The 19,678-nt window shown below is 42.2% G+C and overlaps 1 protein-coding gene across 9 annotated transcripts in view; it reads left to right on the plus strand.

Moving 5' to 3' along the window:
* Window positions 1-19,678, plus strand: part of RIMKLB (ribosomal modification protein rimK like family member B) — an 86,393-nt gene that overhangs the window by 54,588 nt on the left and 12,127 nt on the right. For 7 of the 9 annotated variants that reach the window (XR_012656820.1, XR_012656821.1, XR_012656823.1 and 4 more), the window contains exons 4-7: window positions 7,882-8,112; window positions 10,085-10,171; window positions 12,805-13,008; window positions 15,680-15,825. Coding sequence is in view for 1 of the 9 variants with exons in the window: in XM_032778719.2 (XP_032634610.1) it covers window positions 7,882-8,112; window positions 10,085-10,171; window positions 12,805-13,008; window positions 15,680-16,143 (986 nt within the window). In the remaining 8 variants the exon portion in view is untranslated. Of the gene's footprint in view, window positions 1-7,881; window positions 8,113-10,084; window positions 10,172-12,804; window positions 13,009-15,679; window positions 19,629-19,678 lie in introns of those variants that run through there. The other 2 variants (XR_012656830.1, XM_032778719.2) reach the window with 2 other exon arrangements.

A 19,678-nucleotide genomic window follows, 5' to 3' on the forward strand; every position in this document is an offset into this window, starting at 1 on the left:
ATGCTTCCCAGTGGCCGTACATCCCAAAGCCTTCCTTATAGCACCACTGCCTGAGCCATCTGTTGATCACCATAATCTTGTCACACCTTTGTTGCCCTTCTCTAGGAACCAGCAGAATCCCATTGAAGATCACCTGAGCCTTGATTTCCTTAAGCGTCTTCCCCAGTCTGGCATAGTCTCCCATGATACGTTCCAGTGAGAATCTAGCCGTATCATTTGTTCCCACATGAAGGACAATCAGCAGATTCTTCCCCGCTCCCGTTAGGATCCTTTTCAGCCTCAGGTCCACATTCCGTATACTAGCACCTGGCAGACAGTTCTCTGGATCAACTCACTTGATTTACTTAGGTTTACCTCTGTGCCTCCGGACACTCGAGGTAAACAAACCATCTCGGCCCACCAGCGGCTTAACCTGGTGACCCGGGAGCCAAAGTTTGCTGACCCCTGAATTATAGGGTGGGCTTATGAACGGGTTATAAAAATTTTCCATTTTTACTTATCCATCTTGGGGGGAGTCGGCTTATAAACGAACCAGCTTATGATTGAGTATATATGGTAATTTTTTCCCCATGGCGGGATACCTGGCTCAGAAGCACAACTTTAACAGTTATCAAACTAACTGTTTTGTTGGTATGAATGCAGTGCTGAATATGGGCATGTGATTTCTCCTCACACCTGAAATGAACCCCTATTTAGAGGGGCTGAAAAACAAAACACAAACTCAGTTACCGTTTTTCATTCCCGTAACACTCTACCCCATGGATTTTTAACAAGCATGTTGCGGTGCCTTGGTTTCCAGAGGAGAGGATGCAGAAAACCGTCTCTACAATGGGTGGGGGTAGGAAATGGAACTGTTGCAGTCAGGCTTCTGCTCTCCTATCTGGCCAGAGCTGAAGCCGAACTGAAAGAGGCCTTTTGTCAAGGTTTTCACAGCAAGTTAAACTTATAAACTTGCAAATTGTAATTGAAGGCGCTGCTGTCTCATTTTTCTCCCTTCTTCTCTCCCAGCCCCTATTTTAAAGGAGGAGACTGGAGCAGATGTTGTACTAATGAAAATCACTTTATTGCATTATTTCTAACTTTATTTGAGCCTTCAAATGATAGAAGTGCCTGCCTAGTGTTTTATAAAGGTGAGGGGTGAGTGGGGAGATCTCGTGCTCAAGATGAGCTAAAAATGACAACTTCCGTTCTGTATCTGTGATAAATAAAAGGGTGGATTGACATGGAAAGAGAAATCAAACTAGATCATCAGCATTAAAGTATTTTGGAAGATCCCATTTCTGTGTACATTAGAGTCGTCATAGATGGTGTGAAAGAGGCCTGGGAAAGGGAGAAAAGAGCTTTAGGAGAGAATTGAAACAAATTATGGTATTCTTGAGTTGATACATTGAGGCTTTTCCAGATGAGAGGAGCCGCAGAGGAGAAGGTTCTTGAGCACTCAGTGAGGAGTGAGATTTTTGGGAAAAGCTGGAAAGGGTACAAGATGAATAGATAAGGTTAAGATAGGTAGTAATAAATCCAGAGACAATTTCTAAATAAGTAATACACTTGTATGATCCCTTGAATTCTAACTAATATGTACCAAGTATCAGTGGGGTAGCAGTGTTAGTCTGTATCCACAAAAACAACAGAGGAGTCTGATGACATCTTGAAGACTAACAGATTTATTTGGGCATAAGCTTTTGTGGGTAAAAAACTCAGTTGTCCAAGCATCTGAAGAAGTGGGGGTTTTTACCCACGAAAGCTTATGCCCAAACGAATATGTAGCTAGCATCGTGCTCCTAGTAGCAAGTTCGCATTTTTTCACCCTCTGTCTTTTGTGGTTTGCTCAGGAATGTATGTAAGAAATATTCTTTGGCCAATTCTTAAGGGGAGAGAGGAAAAACAAAAAAACCACAAGTTGTGGACTCTGAGAACTGCAGCTTGAACTATTCACTTTACCAAGCACAAATCTCTCTTCTCCCTCATAACTTTGGATTTAATATATATATATATATATTTTGGGGGGGGTGTGGGGGACTTTCTGTGGTGGTTCTGAATTGATGAATCAGAATTGACAAAAAGGGCCCAGTGCTTGACTGTGTCCAGTTAAATGTACAACATAAGTGGACCTTTAAAAAAAACAAAAACAAAAACTTCCATCACTTGAGTCACTTCAAATTAGTGGCAACCTGTGAAAGGTTTGGTTTAAGTGCCTTGGTTGGCTTCACACATCAACTCTAAAAAGCAGGAGTAAAATCCAGGTCTTCAAGGCAGCATTCAGCTGTCTTGACTATCACGCCATCTTTTCTTTCCCTGCCTCTTTTAACTACATACCTTCCAACTTCTGCAAAAAATGAGGCAGAAGTCCTCTAGCCAAAACCCTCCTCCACTACACAACCCTGATTCATCTGCAGGGCAAGTCCATCCTGTGCTCTGAGTGAGGCAGGGGTTCTGTCCTTTCCAACTCTGATGCTTTCACTGGTAGTAAAGATGGAGTTTATCCATGGAGCTCAAGAGCTTGTGTTCCTGTATCTTTTGTGGGCTTTGTAGATCTAATGGGCTTAAAGTCTAGTTTGGGTCAGTTAAGTTGGCAAAAGTAAGGAAGGTGCATTTTGGGGTGTGCTCATTTTACTATTGTAATCATCAACTTTAAAGCATTTTTGATGACTTTTCAGTGAGTCAGTCCTGTTCATAACAGGACAAGTGTCTGCATACTGATAATAATTACCCCACCCCCATTGCATTGGCACTTATTGGCAATTTCAGCAAAGACTCCAAGGATAGAACAAGTCATAAAGGCTGACCTCTGCTCTCACTCCCAAAGATGGTCTCTCCTGGGCAATGATCACTCCCATTGCTGGGATGGTGTGGGAAACTTGCACAGCTATACTATTCTGGGTTAAATAGAGAACTTCAATCATCCAGTTTGTCATTTGGGCATTTTTCATCGTTGGTACGTTCACAGATGAAATTTAGAAAAAAAGTCTAGTTGGAAGCCAGCTTTAAAAAGGAAGGTCCAAGATGCTCAAATGACCTGTGTTGCTGGATCAGTTGCAGCATGCTGAAAAGGGAACTTGCACAACTGTGCTCCTTTTGACTTGGTGTGTATGTCAGAGACTCCTCCAGGCTTGTTTACATGACATAGATTTTTTTGAAGGAAGGCATTTTATTATCAGTTGGTTTTGGGCCAGGAATTCAGCAATTTTGGCAATACCAAGCCAGGAAATCTTGTGTTGCAGATTTTGACATTTTGTAAACAGTAATTATGCAAGTGCAAGGTTTCTCATGGATAAAGTTTTTCCTTCCTCACCCTAAATGCATCTTAACCTGTGTGTCTTCCTATACCCTAGAGATGTTGGTGTTTAGAATTTGCACATAACTAGATGTTTGCTTTATGTAACTACTTTGTGAATATATGCCCATACAATACTCCTTGTGTTTGTGTGTTAAAAATTATATTACATGTTTAACCTTATATTAAAATTCTAGTGGTCAAACACTGAACTCTAGGAGTCTGAAAACCTGGGTTTGATTCTTGAGTACCACAGACTTGGATATCCTGGCGAGTCATTTCACCTCTTTCTACCTCAGTTTACCCATCCATAATATAGGAGTGATAATGTGTAACCAGTTTTGTAAAAAGATTTGAGTTTGATAGATGAAGAGTTTTGTTATAAATGTCAAGTATTTGTTATGATGAGAAATAAAACTTGTTAAAATCTTTTGGCAATTTTTACAAGTCCATGGGGGTGTTGTACACTTTTTCTGAATAGCTTTCTGCCTCCCTAAAATTCACTCCACTGTTTCAACTGAAAACACAATTCTTTACAGCAGTTTAGGACAGGAAGTGTAATGTTGTGTCACATCTGAACAGCTACTAGTAAAGTGATTCTTGTAGAGTTTATAAAGGATCTGGGGGGAGAATGGTGGGCACAGTGAGCTGTAAAGATGTCAGACACTCTCAAATACTTCTGAAGGTGCATGAATTAAGATGTTGATCAGACCTGGACATAGGGTCTTGAAATAACTTGATCCTTTTTAGTAAACTAGAATGCCCTCAGTGCAAAAGTTATCTGCATCCTCAACCTAGCAGCTTCAAAGCATGAGAGACACAGCTGGCTGTGAGGCTGAAACACTAACGATAGTTGTTGAGCTTGGAAAGAAGGCGGGTTCAACTACAGTTGTAATGTTTAAACACTGATACATCTTCTTTGGAATAATGAGGAGTCCGGTGGCACTTTAAAGACTAACAGATTTATTTGGGCATAAGCTTAGGTGCCACCGTGCTCGTTCTTGTGGATACAGACTAACCCCTCTGATACTACTTTGGAATGTAATCTTCCCTCTTTAAATATTTCATGTCTTAGGAACAGTTGCCTTTTCTGCAGAAAAGGTGGTTAATGGATGGATGTCACAATGAAGCAGCTAGAGAGACCTCTGGTGTGAAGAGGTGGGGAGAAAGCATTCTTTCCTAGAGAAATGCATAAAATGGCAGTCAGTCCAGCTTGTGGCGAGGAAGCTGTGATCCCATCTATCTCACCATCAAAATAGGGTTGGCTCTTATATGAGTGTATTGGTGATTCAAGGAGTGCTCGTCTTACTCACTCAGTTATCAGATCTTGTTTTGAGGGGCCACCCTTCATGTGAGAGCGAGAACTGGAGCTTCAATGGCTTTTCCCCCTTAAGAGTAAAGTATCCTGGCAAAATTCCATCTCAAGTAATTACATTGTGCATTGCTAAAATTCCTTGTACAGCATCATCTGGATACAGTGAATTAAATTCACTAAGTAGAGTTAGAGCTGCCACATTCTATTGTGGAGACATCTGGCTTGCAGAGGAGGGCTAAGGAATGGCTGTATTACTAAGTATAAAACCCTATTTAAATGTAAGATTGTTGTTTTTTATGATGCTGTTCAAGCTCATGTGGTCTTAGGTGCTCCTTGTACCAAAGAATCCCAAAGTGCTTTATAATGATTACATATACAGGAGTTGTTCCTTCCCCCTCTCCCCCACCCCCCCATCCTTTAAAGCAAACATTTTTGCTGGCAAGGGGCCCCAAGTGGATACCAGTGAAGTACAGGAAGCTTCCCTCCTCCAAATGTGCCTAAACCTGTTAGGGCTGAGGATGAGTGGATAGCTATGTTTACCTGGCCTATTCATTTGTAGGCCTCCACTGAGGCTATGTCTGCATTATCACAGTAAGTTGACCTAAGTTACTGTATTCCAGCTACATGAATAACTTAACTGGAATCGACGTAGCTTAGGTCAACTTACTGCAGTGTCTACACCATGCTGGATCGATGGGAAATACTCTCCCGTCGACTTACTTTACTCTTCTCGTTCCTTGCAGAGTACTGGAGTTAACTGGAGAGCATTGTGCCGTCGATTTAGTGGGTCTCACTAGTCCCACTAAATCAACCCCTGGTGCATCAATCGCAGCAGTGTTAAACCCACGGCAGTGTAGATGTGTCCTGAGACTGCCACCAAGGCAGCCAGTTTATCATATTCAGGATTTTTTTGTCTATGGACAGATGCCTGCTGAATGCTGGCCTGAAACGAATTCATTTCACATAAGATGCCAAATAGCCTGGGAAGTAACTTATTACTTCTGTCCAAAGGCTGGAATGGTACCAGTACCTTAGAGGTGAGATACTCTGCATAATGTTTGCCAAATTCTCAAGCCATTCAGTCACTTCCTATAGCTCTCTGGTATCTTGGTTTGATTTCATATCATATGTATAGATCTATTCTTTGAAAAGCTAATTAGCTATATACATAAACATGTTACTGCATGCCCCACAGCCTAATGAATGGATTTATAAATCTACTCATCAGGGCATTCAGTTCTCTTGGATGTTCATTTGACTACAAATGACTGCATCTAAGGGCCAATGCTAAATAAAAGCTTATTTTTCAAAATGGCAGGATCTGGCTCTCCCATTTACCTTAATGGAACTGCCTCTCATTGCAGTACTCCGTTGCTGGGAGACTGCAGCTAATTTTTATGGTGCGCGTCAGTAGCAGTGACTCAAATTATACATTTCATTGAGTGCCTTTTTCCTCTTTGTTTTTAAACTGTCTTCTCTAAAGGGAGAGAAAATGCTTTTTGTTCTGTAGAGAACAGTGTCCAGACCAGTTTGAATCTAAACAAAGGGCCAGATTATCCTCTAGGTTAAATCATTATAATTCCAGTGTCACTCCATGGGAGCTGATGGCCTGACTGAATTTGCACCAGTTGTAACAGTCAAATCTGGTCCAAAATATTTAGGAGGACATTGGAGGTGGCTTATACTTCTCCTTCAGATTGCTGCATCCCTTTTGCAATTCCTGCAGCCAAAACCTTCTCAATTTAGTATATTCCATTTTAAAGGGAAAATGCCAAAGTGGATTCAGAGAGTTTTTTTGGTCGGAAAACTGCATAATTCCAATTCACAACACACAAATATACAACAGCTACTGTTGAAAAAGTGCTTCCCAGTAACAACTGTTACTCAACTTGCATGTGTCTCAATACATACATGTAAATAGGATAACAAAAAGTGGGTATGAATGAAGATTTAGGTGGGGAAGAGTGTGTCTAATGGAGAATGCTTCATGTTGAAGGAGATGGCGACCCTCTCCCTGATGTTTGCATCTCACTTGAGTTTTTTGCAATGGATATTCTTGATTTTGTTTGAGAAAGCACTGTAAAATGGTGTGTGTGAAGCCTGCTTGCTTAAACACGCAAGTCATGTCAGCTGCAATGCGGCAGTGCTCAGTGCTAATGAGGTGAGCTTTCAGAGCAGCCTTCCTCTTGTGTGCTTGCACGCTCTGTGTGTGTGTGTGTGTGTGTATCTATATATACATACATACATACAATAATATGTATATATGGTAAGAGAGAGGATTGGGGAAAGGGATCTGTATTGGGAATGGCTCTGTTTCTGCTCTTTCCAAAAAAAAAAAAAAAGGAGGAGGGGAGGGCATCCATCTCCATGCATTGCAGGGCAGAGGTGGCTTCTCCTTTCTATTAAAGGCATGGTCTGAAATGTATGTTAGGTGGGAGGAGAGATATGAGAGGAAGAGGAGCAGAAAAGACCTGTCTCCAGGAAAAAGCATTAATTCAAGTGCTCCTTAAAGGAAAAAGGAAACACAAACTGTCAATATAGCAGTTGTATACGATGAATTGGTACCCCTATTTTAAAAGTAAATACCCTTTTTTGTTATGGGGATAGTCAGCAAATACACTGTACCAGATTTGAATTGTTCCTGCTGGTTTCCACGGTTTATGGAAATCTAAATGCATTGTCATCTCTGTTCCTATCTCTTCTCTCCTCCTTTAACTATTACGGTACCAATAGCAAGTGCCATCACCTCAGTGAATTGCACGGAGTGATGGGTTTCCATCCATTTTCACTTTATTGACCTGACAAAATGGTCAAAATGACCTGCTCCCAACCCGCTGTCATCTGCTAGGTCCTCCTCAGGTGACTTGACATCTTCCAAAAGCAACCCCATCATGCTTACTTTCCTGGAACTTGTTTCACTCCAACTTTCCCTCCTACTCCATCCCTCCAGACACACAGACTGTTGGATTAGATTGGTATTTTCCCATCTCTAATAATTCATCACTCCAGGGGCTAGTTCAGGATTGTCCAGTCCTAGTTTTAAATATATCAAGGGGGACAGGAAGGATTTTTTTGCCTCTGTGTACAAAGTGGCACAGTTGACCAGGTGCATTATAAAAGTAATGAGGTGCCATTTAACATAAGGCATTAGATATTTGTTAAATGCAGAATACAGATGGATTGATGGTGTGATCTGGTATTGTAAGTATTTCTATGCTTTGTTTATCCATCTGTTGTCTTCTTGAGGCCTTGGAGTTGATTGGAATGGCTTTCCTTTCCTTCCTTTCTGTAGGTCTCCGGGTGAATGGGGAGCTCATTACTGCCTATCCACAGGTGGTGGTTGTACGTGTGCCAACACCTTGGGTCCAGAGCGACAGTGACATCACGGTCCTTCGTCACTTGGAGAAGATGGGCTGCCGGTTGATGAATCGGCCCCAAGCCATCCTCAACTGCGTCAACAAGTTCTGGACCTTCCAGGAGCTGGCTGGTCATGGTGTGCCTCTCCCAGACACCTTCTCCTATGGTAAACCCATTGGCTTAAAAGGGCAGCATACTAAAAGCACTTATAGCAGGTGGAACATTAGTCAAGTTTGGGAAGGCCCTTATTATTGGGTTGCAGTGTGTAACTGCCCTCTAGGAGTGTTGTGTAGTGGCTAGATTGGGAGTCAGGTCTGCTTGATTGTTCTATTTTGGGCTTTGTTGTGACATCATGGGCAAATCATTTAGACTCTGTGCCCCGCTTTCCCCATCTTTAATGTGGGGTATTGTGAAGATTATAATCTAAAATACTTTGATATCTTCAAATGAAAAAGCAATGTCCCTTGTTCAACACACGTGCGGAACTTGATGCATTACTGAAGTCAAGAATTTAGCTGTATCTGAAAAAGGATTAGAAATTTATATGAACAAGAACATCCACAGCTATATTAGATATGAAAAAATGTATAAGGGTTCAAATCCTCATGCTTTATTACCGAAAACTGCCTGGTAGTAGGAAAATAACTTCCCCTATGGGATGATTATTCAGTCTTTGTCTACAAGGGGTTTTATTGCACCTTCCTCAAGTGTCTGGTACTGGCCACTGTCAGAGATAGGATACTGGGCTAAATAGACCTGTGGTCCGATCTAGTATGGGTACTACTTTGTTTTTAACTATAATGTATTTAAGAATGGAAGATTCCCTCTCAGCCTTCCTTTCCGCTAAGGAAAGGCGGAAGCTTATTGTCTCTGTGCAGATACACCAACAGGCTGTAGTAATGGGGTCTATCATACAAGTTCTCCTTGACAGGAGAACTGATCCATGAATAAAGTCTGTCCACCTGTTACATAAACTAATGTGATATAAGTAAAACAGATACTTATTTGAAAAGTGACTCTGGCCTTGCATTAGAGATTCAGATGTCCCAACTGTTGAGGAAGGGAAGATGTGTGTTGTTCCTTTGAGAAAGGGGGATGTGAAGCGTGAGGGGTAACCAGAATGTGTCTCCCAGCCTGCACAGCTCTCCCTGTCAGAAGAGGGGGCAACCCTGAGTCCAATTATAACAAATTGGACTCAGGGTTGCCCCCTCTTCTGTTTTAAGTGGTAGATGGCTTGTAAAGGGTGACATTGCCAAGAAAAACAGGAGATGTTGAGCTGCTCCTATTCCATCGTGAGCAGTAAAATCCAGGGCAGTGGCAGCTGCTGCTGATTTTCAGACCATCACCCTGATTTGAGTTCTCTGGCTTATTGCACAAGCCTCTGAGCGCTCTCATTCTCTCTCCCTCTAACCCTCTCCCTTCTAGTCCCCATACTACAATCAGCCCTCTGAATGAAGGGTGAATTGAGCTCAGGTAACCTTTGTTAGGCTGTTATCAGCTAAACAACATTTAAAAACTACTCTAGTGGCTTTATAGATGCAGGGGGATGGAGGAGTGGAAACATTAGTCCCGGAGTTAGGGAGGCAGGCTGAGATGTGAGGAACTCAGATCTAGGAATCTTGGAGTAGAATGGGATAGGATTTTGGAGGGTGTGGGTCCTTATATCACATTTTGTCCTCCTGCTGTATGTAGCCGGGGTGGACCTGTGTCTCCAGAGCATCCCCCTTTGGTTCCCTGCCAGGTAGATGGGAGGCAGGTAGATGAGAGTTGATAAACATGGAGAAGGAATAGGGAGCAGGAAAGAGCAATAGAGTTTGGGGCATTCAAATTTGGTGATTGAGTTTATCCTCATGGATAGGGATCAGGAGTTCCAGGGAGTATTGGGGCATATTTGGAAGGAAGATGAGATAAGGGCAACAGTACCCTTTCCCAATTACTAAGGGTTAATATCCCATAGATGACAAGTGTCAGGGAAGTGCTGACCCTTCTGAATGACCTGCCTTCTATTAACCTTTGGCCTACACTGCTGTCTTCAAGATCAGAGGTGGAAGGGGTGTAGTCTGTATCCAGCAGTCACAGATTAGATTGGTAGTATCCGACTGGCAACATGTAACATTTCTTGGTTCTCTTCTTGTCAGGTGGTCATGAGAACTTTGCCAAAATGATTGATGAGGCAGAGGTGCTGGAGTTTCCCATGGTGGTGAAGAACACACGAGGTCACCGAGGTGGGTGCAGAGATGTGGGGAAGAGGTGTGTGGTGGTAACCAGCATTCCAGGATTCCATGTGTGGTGAATGGAAAGGATTTGAAGAGGCTTTATGTCGGGGGTTAGACTTTGATTTCATTCTCTGTCTAAATCCTTCCAACTTTTGAATTGCTTCTGAGCGTTAAACAGACTTCAAACTTGGGAGGCAGTTTTTATACAGCTGGTAACTTGTTCAAGGAGCATAGAATAGAAATAACAGGAGTCCTGCATGTGGTGCATTGGTAGAGCTGTGTGAGAAGCCAGGTCTGGAATAGCAGAAGGTTTCTACCATTTTTGATTGAATGGCATGGGCAAAACTGTGGAGAGAGTCCCCAGGATTTGGAATAGTAGTGGAACTGAGGGGAAATTTCTAAATAGGCTTAAGAGGCTACATCTCAGTTCAGTGAACCTTAATATCTTTTTCTTTCTGCTTAGCCTTAGCAAGGCACTAAGTACCAAACTGGACCTAAATTCTACAACAGGATTTCTAATTCTGTGACATCAGTGCAAATTCAGCAGCAGCTTCAAATAACTGAATAAGAACTTCCTTCTGTAATTTAAATATTAAGTGTTAAATCTGTTTATTTTTATGTTAAATGAGTATATTACCAAATGAAGACAGGTGTAAACTGATGTGTTTCCACACAGGTGATTGCACCATTTAACTGAATAAACTTTTAAAAACTGATTTTAGTTAGTGTTGAAAGTTTCTTTTGTAGCCAGAGCCTTTGACTCTGGAGCATGATTATGCAGGAAAGGGTGAATTTCATATTTGTGGAATATGTGGGACCAGGATTTTACTTGACATTATATGGTATTCTGCTGATTAGATCTATTAAATAAAATCAATTAGATAGCTTACAGCTATCAAATTTCTTCTCCTTAACCATCCTGGACTTGCATAAACCCCTGTTTATAAGGGGTACTTTAAAACACACTTAATCCAGTGTCTCTGTTCAGTTGCCATTTCAGTGGCATGGATTCTTAGATGAAAAGCTTCCCCCTAAATACTTTGAAGTTAAATACAGAAGAGTGGATAGTAAATGATATTTTAGAAAACAAAGGCTTGCATGTTATATGTAGTGAATAAATGTAACCACTCACACCTAAGGCCATTTTCAGTGCAATTTGCATCAGTGCAAATGGGCACATCGTTTTTATCAAAATGCCACACATCTCTGGTACCACATAATTCCACTGAAATGGGCAATTTCCTACCATCTTCCAAGTCCTTGTTTTTTTCATCCCCAATTTGGGAGCATAGTAGCTGTGAGAGTGGGGAAGTAGAGGATAAGAAGCAGCATGAGGAGAATGAGCTTCAGTGCTGTCTGGGACTGAGTAGGTGGTACTAGTACCATCTTAAATCCTTCAGAAGCAGTGCACCATTACTGCTGTCTTCAGCAGCTCCATGTTATGTAGAAGTCTTCTGCTACACAGACCCTAAGCCCTGAAGGAGCAGAGTCTGCTGATGTGGTACCCCCAACACAGTACTTCATCTCCTTTTCCTTCTGCTTTTGTTTTCCGTTTCTTCATTAAACGAGGCAGTTTATCAAGGGATTTCGTAATGCAGTAATGTTGCAGCATAATTCAGTGAAATTCTGCCACATAAATTGATGGTGCCTTACTGCAAAATGTAAATCTAATGTGCCACATTAAACAAGGAGTGTCAATGGAGGAGGAGAGCAAGTAAGAGGTAAGGCTGATGAAGGAAAGGAAATGAGCTGCAGAGTACTGGAGTCTGTTCCAGAAGTGCCTTTCACAGAGACCGATGAGGTTACGTGCTGGGTCGAGAAGTCTCTGTGAGGTGAGCTGAGGAAACAAGGTGAGGAGTAAAAGAACAAATCAGAGATTGGCTGAAGCAAATCTTTAGAATAGTTTGCTGGCAAGGGGCATTGAATTTCTAAAGAATCAAGCTATCCCTCTTCCACCAACTGTCAGTATGCCCACAGGTTCTTATTTTTAATGGAATAAGCTGCTGAAGTTGTCATTTTATCAGTTCCATCAGAGTCAGGCACAGCTACATTTCTGTCTAAACCCTTATGCTCCACTGGACGTCTGTCACTCCAGTACTGGGTTGTTGTGGGTGCAGGGGTGCTGTTCTCCTCCTGTATTATTCTAAGGATTTTACAGCAGTGGACTAATGCCATAGCGTACTTCCTACAGTGCATCTGGGTAGAGTTCTAAGTTAACTTTGTTTTTATACCTTGAAGTTCCAGCTTTCTGCCTGAAATGGGGGAGAAGTTTTGCTGTTGGTGGCATGTGTGCTTTTCTCTAAGGTTTGTGACTTCTCTCCTCTCTCACTAGGCACCTGTCCCAAAAGGGGTGGGAGTTACAAGACCCAATTTCTCTATTAAAGAGCTTTTTTGACTGACTTACAACCTTGACTGTCTCAGTACTGGGTACATTCAGCAGCGCTGAAACAGTTGAGTACTGATCTACACAGGAGAATGTGTAAAGGGTTATAAAATATATCTGGCTCATGAGGATAGGCAGGATTTTTGGGGGTTTTGGGGAGATTCTTCATGTGCTGAATCTATAACTCAACACGAGACAAGTCTAGTGGCTCTTGCCCTCTTTCACCAGTCCCCACTCTCAATGTTTTCTCTTGGAACAGGCAAAGCTGTATTCCTGGCACGAGATAAGCACCATTTGGCAGACCTGAGCCATTTAATTCGTCATGAGGCCCCTTACCTGTTCCAGAAATATGTCAAGGAGTCCCATGGCAAAGATGTGCGTGTCATCGTAGTAGGCGGCCGCGTGGTGGGGACCATGCTGCGCTGCTCAACAGATGGAAGGATGCAGAGCAACTGCTCACTTGGTAGGAATGGCATTGTTTGTGGTCTTGATTGGAATTTGTGGAGCCCAATGGGAGATGAGTGGCAACCCCTATTTAAATGAGAAGTTTGACACTTTATTTTTTATTTATTGATGTTTATTACAATAATGCCTAAGGGCCACCTAAGGATAGGATCCCATTGTGCTAGGAACTGTACAAACAGAGAGTGAGACAGTCCCTGCCACAATGAGCTTATAGTCTAAATAGATAAGACTGTGTGGGAGAAAAAAATAGCACTCGCAAGCAGAGTGAATGATGCAATGGTGGCAAATGTCATGTTAGTGCCATGGTATTTTTGGTCTCTGAGTGGGGTTATATTAGAAGGGGATAAGCTAGATCAGGGGTTCTCAAACTTAATTGCACCGTGACCCCCTTCTGACAATAAAAATTACTACAGGACTTGAGAAGTGGGGACCGAAGCCTGAGCCTGCCCAACTGCCGCCATCACAGGAGGAGGGGAAGCAAAGCCAAAGCTCCACCTCCCCAGGTGCAGGGGTCAAAGCTGAAATCCAAAGGCTTCAGCCCCAGGCAGGGGGCCTGTAACCTGAGCCCCAGCAAGTTTAAACCAGCCTTGGCAACCCCATTAAAATGGGATTGCGTCCGCACTTTGAGAACCGCTGAGCTAGATGGAAAGACACAGGAAAGAAGGGGTTGGGAGGGATTGGAGCAAACCAACCAGCACAGGGGAGAGAACGTTAGGAGGGAAAACTGGAGAGAGCTGCCTGACATCAGCGTCTGTCAGCCCCTGCTTAAAGTGTTTAGTGCAGTGTTTAGCTGCTGGACCAGCTTCAGTCTCTGGCTGGCTTCTCCATGCAATTTCTTCCCAAAGACACCTGGCTCCTAGTGCCCTCAAAGTTGGGGGGTGGAGATGGGAAGGGGTTCTCCCTTGCACAGTTCTGGGTCTGGGGAGTGCTGTGGAGGGAGAGTTGGCCCTGACTAGGCACCATTTTTGCCTCTTCCTTCACATGCAGTACAACTTCAGTTTTCAAAATCTTATGGGAGATCAAAAATGTTTGGATAATTGGGGAATTTTCAGTGTAACAGATACAAGGGGACATAATTCAGTTGGAGAGATGATTTGAGGAAAGGTGTTTCAGATAGAATGCTCAATAGCTTAATTCTTCCTAAGATGCTGAGCATCCACAGTTCTCATTAAAGCCAATGGGAGCTTTGAACATCAGGCCATTAGTGTACATGGCACACTAAAGCAAAGATCTCAAAGAACTTGGCAAAACATGTGCACATACATGTCTGAAATCTAGATGTACTTCTGAACACTTACACACCCACCACTGAAATATAGACGTTCTGGGGCAGCTATTTTAACATTAAATGGCAGTGCTATGTAATATTTTAGTACGGGAAATGAAGAACACTGTGCAATTGAAACTGCAAAGGGAATTGTAGGGAATCAAAATAACTGCTATCCAAGCTAGAATTCAACCTGGACACTGGAGTTAAGAAGTCTGCAAAAGATTTTTAAAATGTTGGGTCAGCAGCACCCCCTCTTGGGTTTTTTTGGGTGGGGTGGAGAGACTGCTTTATACTGAGTAAAGGTGGCCTTAAAAGGTTTCTGTTAAATGTTTTATGACTTTTGACCTTAGCAATATTTGGAATGCTATGTCTTGGTCTTGTTCAAAGCCTTCTTAAGAGTGCTTAGAGATATGTATTGGGAGCCCACACTTTGGCTTAAAGGGCGGGGTGCTAAATCTGCAACAAAGATGCCCTTTCTTTCAAATATTCATTAGGCATTTGAATTAAGTAAGGCATTGTTTGAACTGCAGTGGCACAGCTACAGTGCTGCAGTTGTGTTTTTTGTTGTGGTATACTGTAGATCAGGCGTTCTCAAACTGGGGGTTGGAACCCCTTGGGGTCGCGAGGTTATTATATGGGAGTTGCGAGCTGTCAGCCTACACCCCAAACCCCACCTTGCATCCAGCATTTATAATGGTGTTTAAATATATAAAAAAGTGTTTTTAATTTATAAGGGAGTGGGGTCTCACTCAGAGGCTTGCTATGTGAAAGGAGTCACCAGTACAGAAGTTTGAGAACCACTGGTGTAGATGCTTTCTGTGTCCACAGAAGGGGTTAGGTTGAGCTAACTATGTAGGACAGGATGCAAAATTTTTTCCAGCCCTCACTGATGTAGTTAGATCAATCTAATTTTTAAGAATTGTCTGGATTAAATGTTAAAAAGAAAAACTAAAAATCCATTTTCCTCTCAACTGCTTAGCTTTCAGGCTCATCTTTTGTGATGTCATATCACTAATTCTTCAGTTATCATAGTCTTCCAGGATAACGAAGGTCTGAGTAGCTAATAGGAGAAACAAGCAATGCTCTGAGGTGGGGGGCAGAGGACTGACACTCTGTCAGACCACGTTCTAACGGAACAAAGAAGCAAAACAGACACATGGCTTTTTTTTCTTCTTCGTCTTCCTTTTTTTTAAAGTTTGCAGGTCAGCTTTAACACACCTACAATTAAAAAATGTGTTGATATCCTTTCTGACCGAAAGTGGTCACACCCTTCCCAGCAGTACTCTGGATTTGCCTTGGATGTTTCCCATCCAGGAACTGAGCCATCCCTACCATGCTCAAAATTGACTTTTGACCAGATCGCAGCCTGAGAGCTGACACTTATTTTCCCTTTTGCCAGGCGGTGTAGGGATGATGTGCTCACTGAGTGAACAAGGCAAGCAGCTGGCAGTCCAGGTGTCAAACATCCTGGGGATGGACGTGTGTGGCATCGACCTACTGATGAAAGATGATGGCTCGTTCTACGTCTGCGAGGCCAATGCAAATGTAGGTTTCATTGCCTTTGACAAGGCTTGTAATCTAGATGTAGCTGGTATCATAGCGGACTATGCCGCTTCTCTCCTTCCCCCCGGTCGCTTGACGCGGCGTATGTCCTTGCTCTCTGTGGTGTCCACGGCCAGCGAGACTAGCGAGCCAGAGCTGGGCCCTCCAGCTAGTGCCGCTGTCGACAATATGAGCGCTAGCTCCAGCTCTGTCGACAGCGACCCTGAGACCACGGAGAGAGAGTTGCTCACCAAGCTCCCGGGGGCTTTATTCAACATGAACCAGCTACTAGCCAATGAGATCAAACTTCTTGTGGAATGATGCCACGTGTAAATACATGACCAACAAAAGTCCTGTAAATTTTTTTTAAACCAACTTGCAATGCTGTTTATCAGAGAAGCTCAGGGAGATGAATGGAGTCGGGAGAGAATTAGTCAAAAGAGTGAGATTAAAAAGTGCATATTCTCTGATTGCTGCTCTTACTTTTTAATCCTGCAGAACACATGATTGGTTTCATTTTTTGGCAGCCAATCTCTAGTCTATGATACCCAGTTCAAACCCACATGGGGATTTGATTTTATGTGGAGCTGTGGTCCCAAGCTTATCGCAGAACACCTGTTTTGATGGGGAGATATTACAGCACAATTCACACTTCTGGTTTTGGAATGCTATCTTGCAATTCTCCAAAAGCATCTGTGAACTAATGCAGCCGTGAACTCTCTCCTACCTCTTTAAGAGCTTGATCTTGTGAATTGCTTGAGTGTCTTTAGTTTCCAAGAGAGCTGAGGGTGCTTGAGATCTGATATTTCAAAGGTGCTGAGCATCTGCAGTTCCCATTCACGTAAGTGGGAGCTGTGAAAGTTCAGCATCTCTTAAAATCAGCCCATTGTGACCTTGCAGGATCTGGCCTTAAGAGATGGGGCAGGGACAGGAAACTTGAACTTTCAGTACAAACCTGCGACTTCTGCCATCTCAGTATTAACTGGCATGTGTCCACAAAAATGTGTCCATATTTGTTTATAAAGCTTTTGAAGGGGAATTGTTTTTTAAATTTGTGGGTTTTTATCATTTTAAATCCTGGGGCAGGTATGTAGAGGAGTCAGTCATGTTCTCATTCATGGCAGAAGTGGCATGTTTTAACGATTTTTGCACGATTGGAGGAGATAAACAGCATTGTAATGTTTGGTGTACAAAATAATGTTTAATCCAATGTGAAAAAGAATTACACTAGTTTAAAACAAATGTGCATTGACTTGTATTTGTTAGTGTTTTAGTCTTTTTGAGAGAGAGATGCTATGTTAATGTTTCATTTTTTAATACATGCTAGTCCAAGATACCCTTCTCTATGCCTGCATCTTTAACAGTGGCCAAAGTGAGAACACCACAAACCATTTAACAAAACACTGACTTGAAGCCTGTAAATCATTCTTTTATTTTTGTTGTTTTTTTCCGGGAAATGTGGTAGGGTGTGGAGGAGGGAAAAGGTTGGTTGAAACCTCGAGGACGTTTGGGATAAAGCTGAAGTTCGTTCATTACCACTATCACTAGGCTTGTATTTTCCACATTGAAAATGTCCAAACTCTGATGTCAGCTGAGCTCCAAAGCATGGATCCAGGGGAAAAATACACAGTTCTTGCCTTTGGGAAACTATGCAGCAGATTTGAAAAAAAAATAAGGCTCAGCTAGAATAAAAATATAGAAGGCCACAAGCAATGAATAGATGGATCCTGGACCCTGTGTGTGTGTGTGTGTGTGTGTGTGTGCGTACTTTGCTTTATTTCTTTTTGGTTTTGAGCTGTTCAGTTTCATTTTTTCAGGCTGATTGATTTTCTTTTCTCAGTCCTTCTGGCTGTGCATTTTTTCATTCAAGTTGAGCAGTTTTGGGAAACAAAGAACCAAAACAGCAGTGTTGGGTCCATTTTGAAGTCCCCATCTTCCTTCTCACCACCGCTTGTTCCTTCCCTCCTTCTGGGTTCATAAAGCACTGGAACTATAGATATAGATATATATATATATAGATAGTTATATATAGATATATATATATATATGCGCCTCTTTTTAGGGGAAAAAAAGTAAAACGTTTACGACTGAAAGATGGTTTTGTGAAAAGAGGGTTTGGAGGGGTGTTTGTGTGTGTGCAATGCTGCTGTTATCTGGATACTTTAAAGGAGCATGTCCCATGTATCCACTGAGGCTCTTCGCTTCCTACCCCTGTGGCCCCTCCTCACCTCTCCGCTGCTCTGCTGCTTTACCGTCACTCACTCGGATCTTAAACAAACACAGCTCATGGACACTACGGAGAGAGACTTCAAGAGGCAATAAACAGAACAGTATTAACCTGCTTTCATGGAGGTTTGATCATGCTTATTTGTACAGTTTTTTTAATTTTAAAAAGGAATGTAATAAAATGAGGGGTTTTTGTAGAATTAAATATTATTATTAAAAACAAGTGGAAGGTTGATTGTTGATGTTAGCTGATGGAGTGATCCAGATGATCCAGCAACAAAAGAAGTTTCAGCAGTCAAGGTCATCTCTGAGGTTTTATTTCTGAGCCTCCAAGTGCACAGATTATAACAAAAGAACACAAAGTTCTCCCTTGTATAAAAAATCAAAACACCCCAGCACAGGTTACATCCAACTCAACTTTGTAGTTACTGGGTGGGAAAGCACTGCCTCCTCACAGCTCTTCTCCCCTCATCTGCTTACTAAGGAGCTGTTTTTTAAATAGTGTTCTATATTCCCTTTGAGACCCTGACTGAGCCTGCAGTTTCCAACCCTACTTTAATATACACACTGTGAGCACCTGTGTGGGATATAAGTGAGGGAGGGCAGACAAGTCAACTCCATGCCAGCTGGAAGTAATCAGCTAGGGTCTCTGCACTACTGTCACAGTTAGTAAAGATAACTTGTTGGAAGGAGACTGGTAATAGCTATAGGAGCTGAGCTGTCTTGAGTCCCCACATTGCTTGAGGGAATAAGGCGGTGGCAGCAGGGACTTCGTAATGCTTCTTGCCTTTAGAATGTCCTACTCACACTTCAGAGTAATACAAATTTGTGAAGTGGTACACATACTTTTATTCTGAAACACACAAGCAAATGGACTGAAGGGTATCCTGTTGTGGCTGGCTCCCTTGTAATGAGATCCTCTTGAGCAACTGGTGCTTCTTTTGCAAGATTGGAGAAAAGTCTATGGGTAGTGCTTGTTATGGGGGAGGATCAGAAGTTAAAACTTTACACACATCCATGTAGATAGTAATTCTTGATATTGCTCATGGAAAGCCTTGCTGAGGATTCAAAGCTTTTGTCTGTTTGAATCAATCTTGTATGTTCCTCTCCCCAACCTACCCATTGTCCCATGGTCAGTGAGATGTATAGAGTGGTGAAGAAAAAACAGGTTTCACATGTAATACAACTAAAAAAATCAAGCCTGTGCTAATCAAGAGAATCTCCCATCACATCTAAACACTGTACAGCTCAACACTATGTGCTATGTTCTCTTCACTTCCACATCCTAAAGAACACCTTCCAAACTCCAGTGCTTTAAGAGAGCTAACATTACCTGTCATATTCTGCTTTGGAAGCTTATATTGGAAAGGAAACGTAATCAAGATACACTGAGGGGTTTTTTTGTTTTTTAAAAAGGGCTGATACAGATAATGATGGTGCATGAGTTAATGTGTCTATATTTTTTTAAGGGAGGGGAGAGAAACTTGAGTGAGCCAAGCAGAAACTTTTGTTTGCAGAAATAAGTTTCTTAATTTAAACCTGATGGAATTTGTTATCCTGTTTGTAAGTGATTTTTTGGGGGGAGGTTGTGAATTTTTCTGCTATGTGATTTGGTCACATGTTTACAATT

Source organism: Chelonoidis abingdonii, chromosome 1 (genome assembly GCF_003597395.2).
Source record: "Chelonoidis abingdonii isolate Lonesome George chromosome 1, CheloAbing_2.0, whole genome shotgun sequence".
Classification (NCBI taxonomy): domain Eukaryota; kingdom Metazoa; phylum Chordata; order Testudines; family Testudinidae; genus Chelonoidis; species Chelonoidis abingdonii.